This window comes from Ostrinia furnacalis, unplaced genomic scaffold (assembly GCF_004193835.3).
Source record: "Ostrinia furnacalis isolate ACB-3 unplaced genomic scaffold, ASM419383v2 OfSCF3210, whole genome shotgun sequence".
Lineage (NCBI taxonomy): Eukaryota > Metazoa > Arthropoda > Insecta > Lepidoptera > Crambidae > Ostrinia > Ostrinia furnacalis.
This window is the reverse complement of record NW_021133449.1, coordinates 126,876-147,240: the sequence shown is the minus strand read 5'-3', so window position 1 is coordinate 147,240 and position 20,365 is coordinate 126,876. Positions and strand designations below refer to the sequence as shown.

Sequence of the window (20,365 nt, the reverse complement as noted above, 5' to 3'; positions counted from 1 at the left end):
AAATTTTGTATTTGTGTTAATTTAAATTCTTATATTTCATTTCAAAATTAAAATTAGGCAGATTTTAGTTAACTTTCTTAAAGTTATTTAATTATGATCCTCCGATATCGTTTTGGTGCAAAATTACTCGATTCCGTTTTCATTAAAATTATTTAAGACTATCTTCTATTCACGATCTCACTAAATTTAATTTTATTCAGCTGAAAAAGTCTATAAAGCATGTGTTTTCATAAAAAACACGACTATAAAATCTAAACTATTCAAAAACACTCTTTATCTAAAAGCATAAATACTGTTTTTTGTAACCCTAACTTGAGAAACGACGCGTACTTACATGTTTTAATTTTTTTGACATAACAGAATTATTTCATTGAAAAAATAGCTTAACGAAAGCGAAAAAAATATTTTCTAACATTTCATTCAATCGTCAAAAGTTCATAAAGTACGCGCGTTTGCGGTTAAAAGTTTTAACTTTTCCGTATTTTATTGCGCGACATCGAAAAGTTACTGTAAAATCTTTTCCGAGGGTTGAAAATCGAGTGTAAAATCAGTGCTCGTAGTCTGTAGCGCGTAGCTCGCAGCTACGGCTGGCTAGTCTGTAGCCGTCTACGGCGCGTCGTAGACGTGCTCCGCGCGCTCGCTACGAAACGCTACGGGAATCCGTAGCTCGTAGGCCGTTTTGTTAAAGTTGATAAAATCAAATAAATTATGAAGTTTGTGAGTAAAAATATTAAAATAGTGGAGTAAAAAATTTTTTCATTGCGCGATACTATTGAAGTGCGGTGGGGTTTTTATTAATTTTTTTGGTAAATCGCGCCGCGTTTGTGAAAAAAAGTGGTATTGCATCAAAACGTTAGTTAATTTATTAATAACAATTAAAAAGTGTTGACTATTCTCAATTTCTGACGTGATTATTTTATTTTTAGACGTGTTGACTGATGACTGGTTGAAATGAAGACAAAGAAAAATTCTGAAGAAAAAAGCGAAAAGAAATACACGTTTATTTAAATAATAGGTAAGTAATACAACTCCGTCAACACCGCTTTAATTTATTACGTGAAATAGATTGTAATTTATTTTTATTAATAAAAAAACGAGTTAACGGTTTCTAAAGTTGGTGATTTTGTTTTAGAAAAGCGGTATGCAGAAGGAGAATTGAGGAGAGAGGCGGAGGAAGCAGAATACAACATAAACTTGCAAGTAAGTGGTCCCTCCCCTTGTCCCTCCCTTGCGGTTTAGTTTTTAAGAGTTTTTGGGTGTTGAACACCAATTTTAAAATTAGTAAATAGAGTGAAATTTCACTATTTCACTCGAAGTAATTTTAGGTAATATCAAATTTTGAGTAAAAATAATTTGAGAATTTATTAAAAAAAAATATTAAAAAAGATTATTAAATTGAAATCGATTGCCTCAGTTCGGATAAACTAAACTATCGCTTAATTTATTACTTTGTCAATTTTTCAAACATTAATAAAGATAATAAAAAGAAATCAAAGAACATAGATGAACAGCAAACTTTTAACTTTTTGGTGGTGATTGAATTGTTGATTTATTAGATAGGCCCTAGTGATTATCTATTTTAATATTAAGTTAGGTTTAGGAATAAGTCAGAAAAGAAGGTGTTGAAAATTAAGAATTTATCTTTTTATTAATTAAGTTGTTCTTTTTCGTCATAATGCAAGTTTCTCAGTTAAACTTGCGTCTTTAGGTCCACATGTTTTTTTCTTAAACCAAATTATAGCGCGCTTCAAGAAAACTAAGTTTTTTTTTATAAAATTGTACAAATATTAATTATTTTTAATTGTATAATAATTTTACTTGAGAAATTAATTTAAATATTCTTTCTGTATCAGTAATTATCATATAAAAGCTTAGTTAAAACTAAGGTCATAGTACAATTAGTCCGTACAGAATTTGTTTATGGATCCGATTAAGAAAGATCTTCAAGTTATTTAATTTTGTACTTATTAAATTTTACAAATGCTTAAATAATATCATGTGTTGTTTCAATACAACACAATTTCGTAGGTATTCTGCAGCAGATCAGCTAGTATAGATTTTATTAGGTAACTTTAAATTAATAAAACAATGTTTGTAAAATAAATGAAATAAAGATTTTGTGTCCATTCATTATAGTTGTAAGTTCTTAATTATATTTTAAGTATAAGCACCACTGCCGCACAGAAGACCGAAGAAGAAGAAAAATATTTCGGGCATGAGGTATAGTTTATTTTTGGGCACATGTTGTTACTATGTGTGGCGGGAATAAACTGTACTTTATGTACGAATAGAAAACGACGACGAAGACTCAAGGTAGGGTTAGCTATAAGTGATATCATACGAGTTTGGTTAACATTTGTAGTCGTTTCAGTATAATTTAATAAAAAAGGTTAAATAAATTAGAAAAATGGTTAAAAACAATATAAAAAATATTTTAACCACAAATTATAATAATTAAAACTGTAACTAAGTGTGAAAAAAGTTTGTAAGTACCTAAAAAATAGAAAGAAACAAACATTTATTGCAAACACAAACTGCAAAGTAAAGTTTGTCTTAAACATGAGACATCATTTCAGTTAATATTTTGTAGAAAGAACACCATTTCTAACTTAAAATTTCTGTAACAGTCTCCTTCTAACAAATAAGTAAGCTTTCTTAAAATTGTAAAGTTGTTAACTGAAAATAAAATACTTTTATTAAAAGGTTAAGCTAATTAAAGAAAGTTTTGACTTGTTTTTAATCTTTTTAAAAATAAAATTATACTTATAACAGTTAACTTGGTGAATAAAAATAATAATTGTTGATCAAAAATGTTAATCTACTCGTTACAATGGTAGAGTTTTTTGATGTCCACGATCTGACTTTAGTAGCTTGTTGTGTTTTAACGTCCGTATTCACAAACTATGAGGTCTCACAGTGCGCGTGGACGCACAGGGTAACATACGAACCAATCACAGAGCTCTATTCAACGCTGTGCGTCCGATTTGCTGCTTCACTTAAGCAATCATCGTTTGTGAATACGGGCGTAAGAAAGTATTTTCAGAATTTTTCATTTACGATAGGCTGGAACGCAAGAAGAACTTCGTACTGACGGAGTAAGTTTATTTTCGAACAACACAAGTGATATTCAAAATCTTGTGATTATTCGTAAATAAATTTCTTCGTTGTACGAGCAGAGCAGTAAAAATCGAAGATGTTAAGAATTTGTGTTTTTTTCTATGTTATAATTATTTATTAATAAATAATTTTTATGTTGTAATTATCATTGGTAAAAATTACACAAAATTCGCAAGCCTAAAATATTTGATATTGTTAAAAATAGTAACGAATTGTTGGTTGTATTCAGGTCTATGTTTAATGAAAATACCGAAAAACAAAAATAAAATTATTTAAAAAAGCCAATAAAATTTACAAAAAATTAAAAATGCAGTGGTAAAAATATAAAAAATATACCTAAATTACTATGAATGCACGCCACATTAAGATGAAACAAAAAAATGGGAAATTAAGAACTTTTTGGCATTTTTTAAGTAAACATCCAATTAAGTAAAAAAAATGTATTTACTCCTTCACCTACTGTATCAAAAACATATTTCAACAAATCCATCCAATCCACCAGAATTCTGAAAATTCAGTAGCCGGCAAGAATTCTCGGCAAAGAACAATAAAATAAACAAATTAATTTATTTATTAAAACAGGCGTGGCAGTTCGAGTCGTAAATCTAAGGAGGGTGTGCCACGCCTTTCCCGGGCTAGACCCCGCCCAGCGAGCCATTGACGTCACCTGGTCCAGGGCTCTGGGCCCAGATTTCTAGGGCTCACTCAGTGGGACATAGGTCGGTACGGAGAGCAGCCGTCTGCTCTTTTGAAAAGCGACTTCGCACGGGTGCATTGCTGACACTAAATCATAGACTTCAGCCAGCGTTTGCAATGTAAGCTCAAAAAAATGTTTTACGATTCACATTTTATTAGTAAAAGTTTAAAAACTTGTGACAACAAAGAGTTTCACGCCCAGTAAGTAAAGTTAGCTTGCGTTCCCCGGGCTAGCGTTACTCAGTACTGTTTAGTAGCCGAGTTACCATATCAAATCATTATAATGACTTTAATTTCTAGTTAAGTAATTATTTAAAAATATTTCAACGCAATTTTCACGTCATTGTTTCAGATATATTTTAATGTGCGTTCGATTTAATAATCTGAAATTTTAAAATTACAAGTAGAGTTGTTCTTGAAATAAGGTCTAAAATGATTAATTTTATCGTAAAATCGTTATATCCTTGGTGCTACATGGATATCAGTCATTATTGATTTCATCACACGATATGCGCACGCAAATAACCTTGGGCACGCAAGGCGAGCTAAGCTACGCCCGGGCTAGCGCCCGCAGTCCGCGTTCAGACTCGAGTACGGACACTCGTCTGGTAACCTTACATTGAAAATAATATTTGAAAAGTAGTTAAACAGATTTTCAATCAGCGGATCCTTATATGTAAGTAAATACTGTTCTTATTTTTAAATGAATTCATCTGACTTCAAGTCATGATTTCTGTAGACTTTGGTAGGGGTAGTTTGGTCATTGGTGTCAGCCATTATCGATTTTGTACAACATGGGCGCGCAGTACACTTGTCGGTAGCCAAGTAAGCTTGGTCTCCCAGGCAAGCTTTGCGGACTAAGCTGGATACAACATAAATTATTGTTGATTACTTTCAAAGGGTGGCCATCTTGTAGGCCCCATTTTCAGACCACTTTGGTAATGGTAGATAAAAATAATATGTCATTATTGATTTTTCATCGTGTTATGCGCGCGCAATAACCTTGGGCAAGCCAAGCAAGCTCGATTCCCAGGCTAACGCGGCCGAATGCCCAGCAGTTTTCGGTCAGACCTGAATGGGACCACTTGTGTTTTAGTACACTTTTATAATAATTGACTTAAACATAAATTCAGTGTTCTTTATCTAAATTCAGTGAGCTCTTTTAAGTAAGTAAACTTGGATTTAATTTAATACTGGCATCAAATAAATACAAAATATTTCTGAAGCTTTCAATAGGCGGCCATCTTGGAGCCTTCATTTTCATTTCACTTTGGTTACGCTAGTCGACATCGGATGTTATTAATTTTTCATCTGCATGATGCGCGCGCAATAACCTTGGGTGAGCCAAGTGAGCTCGGTGCCCGGGCCCCCGGGTTAGCGCAGCGGGGTGAGCTAGCCAGTTCTTGCTCAAACTCGAGTACGACTACTTGTCTTTACACTTTAATAACAGGCCATAAAATAGATACAGTGTTAGAATTTTAAAAGTGAACGTTCATTTATTTAGATTTAAAATTATTTTGAAGAATGCGGTTTCTTTTATCTAAATTCAGTGAGCCCTTTTATGTAAGTAAACTTGGATTTCATTTAATACTTGCATTAAATACAGAATATTTTTGATAGCTTTCAATGGACGTTTATTCCAATTTGGTTACGTTAGTAACATCAGATATCTGCATGATGCGCGCGCATTTACCTTGGGTGAGCCAAGTGAGCTCGGTGCCCGGGCCCCGGGTTAGCGCAGCGGGGTGAGCTAGCCAGTTCTTGCTCAGACTCGAGTACGACTACTTGTCTTTTAATACACTTTAATAGTAGGCCAAAAAATAGATACAGTGTTAGAATTTTAAAAGTGAACGTTCATATTCTAAATTATTTTGAAGAATGCGGTTTCTTTTATCTAAATTCAGTGAGCCCTTTTATGTAGGTAAGTAAACTTGGATTTAATTTAATACTGGCATCAAATAAATACAGAATATTGTAGATAGCTTTCAAGAGGCAGCCATCTTGGAGCCCCCATTTTCATTCCATAACATCGGATGTTAATAATTTTTCATCTGCATGATGCGCGCGCATTAACCTTGGGTGAGCCAAGTGAGCTCGGTGCCCGGGCCCCGGGTTAGAGCAGCGAGGTGAGCTAGCCAGTTCTTGCTCAGACTCGAGTACGACTACTTGTCTCTACACTTTAATAATAGGCCATAAAATTGATACAGTGTTAGAATTTTAAAAGTGAACGTTCATATTCAGATTTAAATTATTTTGAAGAATGTAGTTTCTCTTTTTAAATTCAGTGAGTCATTTTATGTAAGTAAACTTGGATTTCATTTAATACTTGCATTAAATACAGAATATTTTTGATAGCTTTCAATAGACGGCCATCTTGGAGCCTCCATTTTCATTCCGTAACATCGGATACAGTTAATAATTTTTCATCTGTATGATGCGCGCGCATTAACCTTGGGTGAGCCAAGTGAGCTCGGTGCGCGGGCCCCGGGTTAGAGCAGCGAGGTGAGCTAGCCAGTTCTTGCTCAGACTCGAGTACGACTACTCGTCTTTTACCAACTTGTAATAAAAGCAGAGGTACCTACTTTGTTAAAATTTGTAATCGAAACATGGTTATGGTGGTCGGTCCTGAGGTGAATTCAGTGAGGATCTTTGTGTAAGTAAAGGCTGTATTTTTTTTCCGCGGTTTATTTCAAGACGCAAACTAAGTTTTAATATTTATTTAAAATGTAGTGAAGTCAACATACTCTGTCAGGTCCACTTTGGTCAGGATTCAGGGTAGATGACGCAGTCATTATCGATTTTTCATCGTGATGCGCGCGCAGTCTCTTTGTAAAGCCAAGTGAGCTAGGCCTTGCCCGGGCTAGTGCCGCGAGGTAAGCTGGCAGTTTGCGCTCAGACTCGAGTACGATTACTCGTCTTTCAATACAATTTTAAGACTATAGAAGTTATTAATTAATTAAAAGTGAACTCCTATTAGGTGAAATTCAGCAAACATCGGTATAGATAAATATTATTGTCACTTTTTTAATCGTGGTAGATTTCAATTAAAAGATTGTATACGCAGGCCAAGTATTTTATAACAATACAATAGTTAGTGATAAATATTAATAAAACCTTCAAATGTTTTTAGAGTTTTGGGGTCGGCCATCTTAGAATTTTTTTCGCTTTGGTTAATATGGTAGTTGCCATTGATCATCATTGATTCATTGCACAAAATGAGCGCGCAGTGTACTTGCGTGAGCCAAGCAAGCTCGGCCTCCCAGGCTAGGGTGGGGTGGGGCTTCGTTATACACGATGCTTTGAGTGGGGTGGGGTACCTAGTTGATGTCAGCCATTATTGATTTTTCATCGTACAATATGCGCGCGCAGTGTACTTGCGAGAGCCAAGCAAGCTCGGCCTCCCAGGCTGGGGTTGGGTGGGGTTTTGTTAAATACAAGGAGGGGGGGTACCTAGTTGATGTCGGTCATTATTGATTTTTCATCGTACAATATGCGCGCGCAGTATATTTGCGTGAGCCAAGCAAGCTCGGCCTCCCAGGCTGGGGTGGGGTGGGGTTTCGTTATACAAGACGCTTTGAGTGGCGTGGGTTACCTAGTTGATGTCGGCCATTTTGATTATTGATTTTTTATCGTACGAAATGCGCGCACTGTAAACTTACGTCGGCGAAGTAAGCTTGGTCTCCCAGGCTAGGGTTTAATTCAACATGCGCACGCAAGTCACTTGCGTAGGTCAATCGAGCTTGACCTCCCAGAATAGCTTGGGCTAGGTGGGGTACTCGTGCGCCTACAGATTCCTTGGGCAAGCCAGGCGAGCTCACTTTTACTTGTCTTTCAAGAAACTCGTATTGGAACATTAACATAATATTCGTAGTTAATAGAAAACTAGTTCCTCTTAATTTTATAAAGCTTTACGTGCTGAGATTTTTTTAATTATTTCATTTAGATTTTAAAAAGTTAAATAAATGGAGTTACCTAAGTACACTAAATGCCTACTACATTTTTGGTTAATTGTAACAATCGAATAGTTGAAATATGTTATTATACAGTTTTTAGATAATTAATTATTTATTTTTAATCCTGATAATTTTGAAATAAAAAAAAAACGACTCATTTGAGCTGATTTACTTAAGTAGGAACTCAATTATCAACTTTTTCTTTGTTTGACGATATTAATGAATTTATGGCACCATATTGTATTTGAACGTTCTAGGAGGCAGTATTAGGTATTGTTTCTTTATGTGATCATAAATAAATAAAGCTAGCTAGAAAGGGCTCAGTCACGTAATGTTGTAGGTAGGTGCAGATCCCATCTGAGGCAATCAGTGTCAATTAATAATTTTTTACGTTACTTAATAATAACAAAATTTATAATAACTCAAATTCATAATTTTAGATTTTTTTCTTTGTTTCAGGTTAACAAAACATTAGTATTAATTAATTAATAACTATGACTTATATGAGAAGCCATGAAGAGATTACTTGCTCCAATAAAACGGTACAAACAGAACAATCTATTTACCTTTCGGATGTTGAAGAGCACATGTTATATTTTATAAGGACATATAAAATTAGCATTTTGCGGTTATGCACCCTTTGTTATGGCGTGGTGTACAACTACAGTGCGAAGAAGTACACTGTGGAAACAGAGCCTATCTTAATAGACAGCGACAGCGACGACGAAGACCCGCCAGAGTCGCCAGAAAAGAATAAATATATCAGTGCCTCGTGTGTAGACCAATCGATACTTGAGGCACTGCACAAAAACTACAAAAGGCCTCCTAAAACTGCTCGTAATACCGTGACAGAAAGTTCGAGTAGACAAAGATATAGACCTAACTCCATTATATCAGTAAAAGAGATCGGGATTAACACCGACATATCTGGGAATTGCCACGCTCGTACAGAAGCACCAGTAAAAAGTAACGTGCCAAATATCACAGCAAGTTTACCCCAAAGAAGAGATATGGACTTGTCAAGTTCACGTTCCATGGATGTAAATCCAAAGACCTTCATCTTAAACAGATGGGCTCAGGAATCGAATACATCTCAAGATTCGACTTCACAAATGGACAGCAGTAACCAGTCACCACCAGTCAGCAGAAAAGAGACAGTACAGATCACAGAAAGTCGGATGATACCACCAATTGAATACAATGACATTATACATGAGCAACTACCATCAACACAGCAGCAACCGTTTGATGAACCGGTATCACAGAATAAACCTGTACGAACAGATCCATCGTCTGTACCTGGTTCTAGCGGGTCGGTATTAAAATACCACTTGCAAACACTTTTGCCGTCGGCCCCTGACAGAGGACACGACGGATCACCGGAAACTCCCATACCCTTAGTCAAAAAGGTCACAGAGAATGAACAAGACATTTTTTGCCCGAGGCCGAAGTCTGTTTTTAATCCAGGACCAGGGCACGAGTATGTGTCCCCACATACACTGTATTATCCCCCGTCGACGCATTTTGATCGAATGGAATTGTTCGGTAGAAATGAATTGGGAAACCACAGGTTCTTACCATATCCAAACTTACAACAATATTCGAATACTGAGAATATGAATACTTTGGATTTGTCTTCTGGAAATCACTTAATGATGTTGCAAAAACAACATCAACAATTGTTACAACAGCAAGAACAGGAACAAAGATATGTTCAGGGGTTGCACCATATGCCTAACCAGCCGCAGCAACCGCTGCGGACGTCACCGCCGCAGCAGCAACCACAAGAGCCGCAGCTGAATCAACAAATGGAATCACCACCGCATCACCAACAAATACAACCACCACTGCTTCACCAATCTATGATACACTCACAACAATATCATCAAATGCCACCCCCAGCCGCGGTAAACTCTTACACAAACGACATCCCTGAACCAGACAGAGAAGAGCCAGCCCCGAAGAGACCACGAATTGAGCAAAACGAGACTAATTTGCGCAATACGAGGATCGAACGTCCTCAACCTGCGCCTAAGACATATTCGAGGAAACAAGTATATACCCGTCGCAACAGCACATCTGACTGGCCAAGTAATATTGCTACCAATAATATTGTAGCCAGCCACATGGCAGCCAGTAACATGACAGTTACTAATATGCCATCGAATGATATTATGCCTGCAAATAATATGGCATTGAATAATTTGGCAGCGAATAATATGCCACCAAATAATATTGCGGCGAATATTATGGCAGCAAATAAAAATATAGCAACAAATAATATTGCAGCGAATAATATCGCAGCAAATATTATGGCCGCGGCGAATAATATGGCTGGGAATAACATGGCTGCGAATAACATGCCAGCCACTAGCACGCCTAATAACAGCCAGATGTTCCAGCGTGGTCATATGGGCCAGCAATGGCCGAACTCGCGCATGCCGTCGATTGCGATGCATCAAGGCGGCCAGCACCAGGCCCCCATCAGCCAGAACTGGCCACAGAGGCCCGAGGCGCTGCATCACGGTCGATGGCCAGTGCCGGGTTGCTCCTGCGCACCATGCATCCGGATGTTAAAGATCGAACGTTACAGGAAACGTCAATAACAGTAGACTTATAGTTTTCTGAGGTAAAGTATTTTACACGCAATATTTTTTTAATGTTTTCAATTATAAAACACCAAGTTCATGTTCACTTATCTAAACTTTTTTGTTTCAGAAACTACTGAAGACATTAGTGTACATACCGATTTAATAAGTGTTTTAATACATCATATTATTATTGGACTAAATATAATAATTATTTTAGATAATATAAGAAAAACAATGAGACACATAAGTACAATAAGTAATTAGTAAATATTTTTTGAACTCCATTAACTGTTGAAGAAGAAATTAATAACCATATACATAGTAATAATAAACATAATAAATAAGTAATACAAAGAAATAAGACTGGACTGCTACAGAGCTACCTGAAAATTTAGTAGAAGGTAATTCAATAGTAACTAATATGAATAAATTAATACAGTTTTAATTTTAGAGTAATTGGTAAAAAGTAAAAATTGTTTTTGTTGCAGAATTTATTGTTGCGACTGAAGGACAATACTCACTGGGGGACAATATACGTACATAGTTCAAGAAAATAAAGGCTTTATAAGGTACGAGACAATCTTTTCCTTTTAATTATATCAATTTTAAATACGTTTTACCTACTTATAAAATATGAAAAAAGTACACCGTGAAAAATGTTTGAAAATTTTAAAATAATACGTTAGACAAACAATTAAAAAGTGTTTATTTTTCAGCAACAACACTACGTGCTTCCGATTCTACGTAGCATTCGGTTTCAAGAAAATAAACGAAGTTGTAGTTGTCAAAGGTAAGACACACATTTGACTTGAATTTATTTATTTTATAAGTCAGATAATACATTAATTAATAATATTTAATTATGTAAAAGTAATGTTTTTAACATATGTGGTAAGTAACTAATATGGTAAAGTTCACACAGCTTAAAGTCTTATTCATCATCATAATTTAAGCCATAGGACATCCACTGCTGAACATAGGCCTCCCCTAATGATTTCCGCAATGGCCGGTTGGTGGCGGCCTGCATCCAACGTCTTCTTAATAGACCAGCCAACGCCAAGCCAAGCAACGTTTTATTGATAAATAAAGTCCAAGCCAGTCAAAAGACCAGTTAAAAGTATTTTTGGCAGTCCAATTAAGTAAGTATTTATTTCTGCTCTGACATTTACTGATGAAGCCATTTTGTTATAGTTGCTCGCAGCCGGCAGACGGAGCGGTAAGTCGCCGCTGCCATCCATCATTTCGTGGCCAGTACCAGCACCAAGTAGGTGGAGTAGTTTAGTACATTTTGTGCTCATTTCAGATGTTTGTGTGTAATTTCTTAGCAGTGACACGACATATTCGTGTCTAGAATTGTGAATGTAATATCGTAATAGTTACAGTAATTAAACTACTTTTAAGGACTTGAGATGTACTTAATGCATAATAATGCTAAAATATCGGCAACAGAAAGCCACGAAACTGTCTAAAATCGCAGTTTTTCATTGTAGTTTTTAATTATGAGTGTTAGCCTTAATCAGTATAACTTCCAGTATTAATATGATTGTATTATTGCCATAGTTATTACTGTAAATAATATGGCATCAATTTATTATTCTACATCTTTGCTGTCTCATAGTAAATAACATGATTAAATATACCTATGTACAGTATGAATATAAATAGGTAGATAAAGAAACAGCTAGTATGTACAGTCGCGGAATGAAAAGGTTCGTCACCTTAGTGTCGGTTTTCGCTTGCACTGTAAGAGTCAAACCTGCCAACATAACAGTGCAAGAAACATTGCTGCTAACATTTAAATAAATATGACGTTTGCTAACGAATAAGGTTTTGCTTGTTTATTTTTCTATCCCATCAGTGCAAAGTTACAAAATGAAGTTTTTTTATTTAATAGATAATGGCAGGTTGAACCAACAAGAAGGTTTTAGTTTATGAATCACTAGCGGCCGCCCGCGACTTCGTACGCGTGGATCTCGTTTTACCCCCCCTTCATCTATCTTACGCAGTTCAGATTTTTTCATACAAATGTTTTTTCCCGCTAACTCCCGTTCCCGTGGGAATTTTGCAATATCCTGTTGTAACTAAGCTTTAAATTTACTAAGGTACCTGCATGCCAAATTTCAAGCGTCTATCTTACGCGGTTTAGATTTTTTCATACAAATGTTTTGTCCCGCTAACTCCCGTTCCCTTGGGAATTTTGCAATATCCTGTTGTAACTAAGCTTTAAGTTTACTAAGGTACCTGCATGCCAAATTTCAAGCGTCTAACTAAAGCGGTTTAGATTTTTCATACAAATGTTTTTTCCCGCTAACTCCCGTTCCCGTAAGAATTTTGCAATATCCTGTTGCAACTAAGCTTTAAGTTTACTAAGGTACCTGCATGCCAAATTTCAAGCGTCTAACTTAAGCGGTTTAGATTTTTCATACAAAAAGACTTTCCCGCTAATTCCCGTTCCCGTGGGAATTCCTAAGTATCCTATAACCTGCCCAGGAGTATAAAGAATAATTGTACCAAGTTTCGTTAAAATCCGTTGAGTAGTTTTTGTTTCTATAAGGAACATACAGACAGACAGACAGACAGACAGACAGACAGACAGACAAAAATTTTACTGATTGCATTTTTGGCATCAGTATCGATCACTAATCACCCCCTGATAGTTATTTTGAAAATATATTTCATGTACAGAATTGACCTCTCTACAGATTTATTATAAGTATAGATAATAGTCTTCTTGACAAGTTAAATCGTCAAACAACGTTGATCTGAATAATTTTGAACTTAACTGATGAACAGTTAAAGATTATTTTCTCTAACTCGAGATTATTCTGTAACATAGTTTCAAAAGGTAATATGTGCTCGCGATTCGTTGAAGGAATCAATTTGAAAACTGACGAACCTTTTCATTCCGTGACTGTACATTAAATAAACTTTAAATTATGTAGGTGTGAAGTAGGTAGGCATTAAATATGTAGGATGTCTTAGTTTCCACTAAACTTTTCACACTCGGACAACTTGAAAATTTTACCACTATTTTATATTATTGTACCATCCTAGATAACACTGCGTCTTACTTAACATCAGGTGCGATTGCGGAAATTCCTGCCTTGTTTGCTTTTTTCTTAGAAATATTTAGGTATATAAGGTAAGTGTTTGCAGATGATTTGATTAAAATAAAACGTTTCCTTACATATTTTAATAGCTGGCCTATACATATATTATTTGGGGCGTTTGTGATTTGAAAGGTGCCATAGGGCCATACTTATAAAGAATTTGAAAAAGTCCAATTCAAATTGACGGATCCTGTGTCTCAAAAACTGGTAGGAATACGACACTCGTAGTTTAACATACTAGTTGACGAAAGTACATTTTCGAGCATAGGAACTTACAACATTGTTAAAAAAGCTCTTTAAGCTCCAAAAATCTAATCTTAATGGAGTGCTATTGCTTCTTCAGTATTTCTAGACCTTTCTGCAGTCAAGTAGTAACTTAAGCAGTTTTGTTTTTTCTGTTAAACATTATTTGAAGCCTAAAAATATACATAATATAACTTAATGAGTTGGAATAAGGTTGAAATGCACCTGAAGTACTGTAATAACAGGCGGATGGAAATTGGAAAAGAATTAGATTAATCCTTTAATATTATTATGTTTAAGAATGAGTTTCTACTCTAAGTTCATCACCGGCTGTGCGTCATTAGTAAACTCTTCACCCATTACTAAACTTAGAATCATCACTTTATTGTATTTTAATTAGGCTTTGTAGTGTTTTTGTTTTGTTTTGTTGCGATGCTCTAAAAGACTAAACGGTCAAAGTTATAAGTTACGATCTATTCTCGTCAAAAAAAAATGTGATATTTGATTAGTTTATGAAATATTAATACTTCGGTAAATAATAAAGCGGGTAGAATTAGATTAGAAAAATATAATATAAATAAATTAGATGAAAAAGAAAAAGACTTCCCAATAGTCAAATAAAAATTACAGTAGGAATTCATATGCAAGTAATCAGAAACATTATTTATCAGCAAACTTGAGAAAACACAATAATAGCAAATAATTTAACAAATAAAAGTTTTTATTGAGTTCATGATATCTCAAAGATTTCATACTTTGAACCAATACATAACATAAGTAAGCATATAACCAGGTCCTTACTTATTGTGTGTTCTACTTGCTAATATCTTTCTCCTTAAATTATTTAAGAAATACATAATGTAAGTAAGTACAATGGGGAAATTCTAACTGGAAAATGGCGTTAGCTTCGGGGATTCATTTACTTTGTCTCCGAGCAATTGGTATTGTTAGGTAAATCGTAAAAAAAAAATAAACATTATGTCATACCTAGTGTCTATTAAACTACCTAAGGCGTCAGAAGCAAATTCAAATTCAGCCAGACTTTGAAGACCAATGGAGTGGTCTATAGAGCGGCCTTAAAGATCTTTTAATTAAGACCAATGGGATGATTTATGGGGAAGCCTTGACCTTTGAAGCTGAGACCACAACCCCAGGTGTAGAAGATCGAAGATCTCCGAAGATTCGCTGCGCCTGGAGTTCTGGCAGTGTTAGACCAGACAATAAGTCATGTTCATTGTCCGGTTGTAACGCGTCAGACCTCTGGGTGCCTGACATCGGCCAGCCTAGCTCCAGAAGGAAGAAGAAGGAAAAAGAAGGGAGAAGAGGGAAGAAGAGGGAAGAAGAGGGAAGAAGAGGGAAGAGAGGGAGGAAAAGGGAAGAGTGGGAAGAAAAGGGAAGAGAGAGAAGAAGAAGGCAACAGGTATTGTCTTGAAAATGTGACAAAGAACCGTTTTGAGAATGTGGGATATGGTATAGGTATAGGAGCATGATACCAATCGGGAAAAACATGCCATCTAAAGCAGTGACTTGGTTATTTAAAAATAATTAATCATTTATTTAATCGCAATATTACAGTGTATCAAATCATGTTTTAAAACTGATTTTCCGCGTCATTAAAGTTGCATAATTTAATAAAAGAATAACGCGCGTATGGGGTACCTGAACAAACTAGCTTAGAACACACCATAGTGTTGTTTTCACGTTCAAAAGCGAACTGCTTTGCTATTATTGTGCTTTCTCTGTTTTAATACAATTTTACAAAAATTTACCAACAAACATTTCTTTTTATCACAAAATCAACAAACCGCTTTTGAAAAAAACATTTCAAGTACTTACCCATATAAAATAAAAATCAATTTACCAAATCGAAATACAATTCAATAATCTTTAAACATTTTAATCGTATGATATTTCTAACAAATCAAAATTTAAGATTGAGACAATTTGTAGTTCGTGTGTAGCGCTCCATAAGTCAATTATTTAGGCGTATGTAAATAAATACATAAAAATTTCTTCTGTAAAAATATTATTACTTCCATTACTATTTAATTAAATGACAATCGAAAGTGATATTTGAAGAGTAAAAATTTGTTAGGAAAAGTAAGTAAATCTATAAGGTGTTTATTTCGAACAACTTCACAGTTCATATTGTAGTTAGTAAAATAAACACCTTCAATGCTAATGTTAGAAATCGTTTTTAATTTTAATTTTTTCACCTTAATATTAATTTAACATTTTGTATTTTTAAGCGTTGTCGTAAAGACCTCCATTAGTAAGTTAGGTTTTTGTGTATGAATATTAATTTAAGTTAGGTATGTAGGTAAGTTAGGTGAACTAAAGTCGTAATAAAAGATTAATTAAAATTAATTAACAGAGTACTAATTTGGTCAAAGGCTTTAATACATGTGACTAGTTACGTTCGTTGTTTAGATTTTAAGTATGTGTCTTCCACACATGCTTATTTTCCCGAACACTTACAATCACAATTTTCATAGACAGGTTTGATACTTCAGATCTACATTCAATCAATATAGGTAATATGACATCAACATCGTAAGATTCATCGAGAATAATTTAAAACTTAATAATTTTTTAGAATATCAGCTATTTACAGAAATTTAACGTAACATTTCACAAACAAGTTTTAAAAATCTCAACAAAATGTCAGCAGTTTTTCACGAGATCAAAGTCTGAAATCGATAAAGTATATTTAAACTAACATTATATTAAGTGGTGATGTTATAACCGCTTGTTGATTTAAAAACACCAAACCCTTATTGAATGAAAAACAACACAGTCGTACGACACAACTTAGGGCTGGCATACTGAAACTGTCAATGTGCCAAACTTATTCTTCAGTTAAAAGTTATCCGACGATGGTAAAATCAGCACTTAGTATGCTATAGCTCAGTGGTTCCCAAAGTTTGTCTGGGCTACGACTCATCCAATACAAGTTCCCAAACTCGGGACCCACCTATAGGAAATTTTGCTCGCTGCCCAGTGGTTGGATCGGTATGGTGGTGAGTTGTTCTAATCAATGTTTTGCAATAATTTATATGATTAAAAAAAGTACACAAAAATTATGAAATATTGACCCGAAAGTGTTCTATAACGTAGCTGTGTACCCAATTTGTGTACAATATAATGAGAGAAACACGAAACGCTTATTGGTAGATAGAAATAATTAACAGTTAATAATACTAACTGTCGCTTAACGCTTTTAAACTTGCATGAACTTAACCTTCTGCATTTCCAAAAAAAAAAAAACCTCTTGACATCAATTGTATTAATTAAAACATTAAATAAATAGTTAACTTAATAGTTATGAGCGGTATATTATGCTTTCTTATGTTTCTTTCTTTCGATATATTTTTTTTATCATTGCCTAAAAGACTAACAAACACTCAACGTAGTATATTTCTCTAAAATGAATAGCAATCGAATGTTTTCATGGTTTCGTATTAATTTTCAATGGTGGCTGAAAGCAATGATGCTTTCTGTAATCCTTGTAGACAGTTTTGACAAAATTTAAGTTCGCGCATTCAATTATTTTTTTATTTAGGTAGACGCTTATAACATTTCATGAATTGCTCATACTATACTTAAGATCTACATTTTAAACTAGTGTTAAAGATACAAATATTTCAAAGAAACGGTGACACATACCTCCAAAATGGCTTATTGTGGGTAAATATTTTATCTTTTTTTATCGATTATGCAGTTTATAGTTTAATTTCTTTAAGTAGTACACACTCGTTCTATTTATTAGAGTTATTATAAATAAAAACAGTTATTAATCAAATAAGTCGGTACATTATAATTAGGTACTTAATAGCGATAAAAATCTAATAAATCACTGAATTGTAGGCAAATATAAGTAAAATCAAAAACATATCACACAAATAGGTTGGTGCTTCATGTTTAACATTACCAAGTACCTACATTTTGAGAATTTTCTCTTACAACTTTTAAGAAAAAATTACCGATTTATAAGTGTAACTTTTTTCTCTAGATCCTACATGAAAGTAATACCCCATGTATTACTTTAATTTAGGATTAGTATACATTGCTACCTGATGGTAGAGTTCCTAAAGGACTAGCCTGGGTGGATAACCTTCTTACTTGTATCTGCCGTAAACACTACATACGGGCTGAAGAACAATAACCAGCAAATTCAGGATAGATAGAGGAAAACACTACCTTTCCTCGGTTCCCGCAGGAATCCTCTTAATATGTAAATATCTTTCATATTCAGAGGCTTTCAGCTTTCTAAATTATCCTAAGATACATAACTCAGAACATAAGCTATTTGAAAATAGAAATACTTTATTTACAATAAACAGATTTTTTTTAAACTAAGGTAAACTTAACTCTAAACAGAATAAAAATATAAACTTATTTTACTCAAAAATAAAAGTGTGTCCGTGAGGCAAAGAGGCGAGGATGCTGGCTGCATTTCCTCGCTGAATGGCAATACTAAGCCTTTGTGCAAGGAAAGAGCCAGCATTTAGATTTTAGAGCCATTTTAGATAAAATACTATGAATTAAGTATAAAAATAAAATAAAATTACAAAATACTACTAAGCCTATTTGTGTAGGTAAGTAAAAAAAAAAAAAACAAAAAAAAAGAAACCAAAAAAATACCGCATTTAAAAGTTTAAGTAGGTATTATAGAAAACTGTATATTCTTACTCACTAACTTATTGATAGTTTAGTGGTGCAGAAAAAGCTCAATTAGAAATAATAAAGATTATTAGATTAGAACTTCCTAAACCCGGTGGTAGAGTTCTTGAAGGACTCGTTGTATGGTTTGGTAGCTACATAGGTACTCGGCTTTCAGGCCAAGAGAACCAGAAGTCTAGTGTCCCATGACCCTGTCTAGTACCATAGTATGTAAATATTAGAGTACTAATTCTGGTGTGCTTGTGAGCTTTGTAGAAAAAGAAAAATCTAAAAAAAATGCTTAGTTAATTCATTATTAAAATCATCTAGCTAGAATAATTAAGTTAGTCAGATTAAGTAAAATTAAATAATCTTTAATGGCAAAATCAATATTATTAGTTGGTGAAGCGTATTAAGAATACGCCATTAGAAGATACACCATATGAATAAAAGATAGTGATTATAGTGTAGTTATTATGAACCATAGATTATAAAATTATGCCCGATGGTAGAGTTCCTTGAGGACTCATCTGGGTGGCAACACTACACAAACACCGTTGCTGTGAGCGCGTAGGGATATAATCTATATATATAAAAGAAAGTCGTGTTAGTTACTTCGCTTATAACTCAAGAACGGCTGAACCGATTTAGCTGAAAATTGTCAGGGAGGTAGTTTAGAGCCAGGAGAAGGACATAGGATACTTTTTATCCCGTTCGAAATTAAAAAAAAGTCTGCTTATTTATTGCCATTAAAGCGGAACAAAGTTCGCCGGGTCAGCTAGTATAAGATAAAATAATATAAATACCCTAAGATCTTAGTAGCTTTCGCATTAACTTTTTTGTAGGAGCTTCGCACTAAAAAGACAAAAAACTAAAAAAAAGCTATGCTAACTCACTATAGTAGGTAGAACCAAAGTAACGAACGATACTCATTAGTGTAAGTTTACATTTTAAAATGAAATAAATGCCCTATGACTAAGAGCTGTGATTGTAGGTGTAATACGCAATTAAGTTTATGTAGGTACGAAGAAGGTTCAATAGGAGTATCATCTTTGTCTAAATACGTATTTATAGTGTTTTTATATAAATGTAAATATTTTAAATTAATTCTGACGCATTACCGGACAATCAGTAATTAATACAATGTTAATATTATGTAAAGACTTCGCAGTAAAAAAATAAAAATTTAAAAAAAGCTTTGCATTACTATACTGATTTTGAAAGATAAGTTATTTATAGAAAGTAGATAATTATAGTCAATAAACAATACTCATGACTTGAATTAGTGTAAGAATACCTTTTTAAAAACAATAAAATAAATACTATTGAAAAAATTAACTGAAAAGATAGAAAGAAGATAAGTTAGTGTTCACAAATGCAGTCGGAGGCATCAAATACATATCACCAAGAAAAGAACTACTCATTGATTCGTCATATTAACGTGTCGGGTATTATGTTTTTTTTTTTAAAAATTATCAAAAAAGGTGCACGACGGAAAAGAGCTTATNACCTCGGCTTTTGTTGACGTTACACCACCTTCCGCAGTCTTCAGCTTCGTAAGCTAGCTTCGCCCAATAGAGTAGTCTTTTGCGAACACTTTCGAGCCTTGGTTCCGCTCTATCGCCTCTTTAATACTATTTGTATTAAAGTTGCGAACATCATGTTGCAAGTACTTCCATATCTGTTTATTGAGCTGCCGATGTGCCTTAGCGTCAACGGAGATCTGCAGAGACAGTGAACGTCGTTCTGCTATGACGTTGAGGGTAAGGAATCCCTATGGATCCCTAGGGAGAGATCCCTATTACGGTTTTATTGGTTTTGGATTATTTTAATTTTGACACTCATTTCGATGTTGGTTCTTTTAATTGTATTTCATCTGATGTGGATGTAACCATCCACATCAGATTCCTATAACATTGAAATTCCCATACCAATTTGTTAAAAATTTATAAGTATTAAATAAGTAGGTATATTCTAGTATTATTTAACAATT

The 20,365-nt window shown here is 34.2% G+C and overlaps 1 protein-coding gene and 1 long non-coding RNA gene across 2 annotated transcripts; both read left to right on the top strand.

The window, feature by feature from the left end:
• Positions 1-8,260: 8,260 nt before the first annotated feature.
• LOC114357516 (GATA zinc finger domain-containing protein 10-like) lies at positions 8,261-10,372 on the top strand. The gene has a single exon (XM_028311150.1). The coding sequence runs from the start codon at positions 8,261-8,263 to the stop codon at positions 10,370-10,372; it is 2,112 nt and encodes a 703-aa protein (XP_028166951.1).
• A 261-nt stretch (positions 10,373-10,633) lies between these two features.
• On the top strand, positions 10,634-11,725 carry LOC114357514 (uncharacterized). The gene is made up of 4 exons (XR_003656306.1): positions 10,634-10,758; positions 10,846-10,926; positions 11,074-11,147; positions 11,549-11,725. It is a non-coding gene; the product is annotated as an uncharacterized LOC114357514 (long non-coding RNA).
• The last annotated feature ends 8,640 nt before the right edge of the window (positions 11,726-20,365 follow it).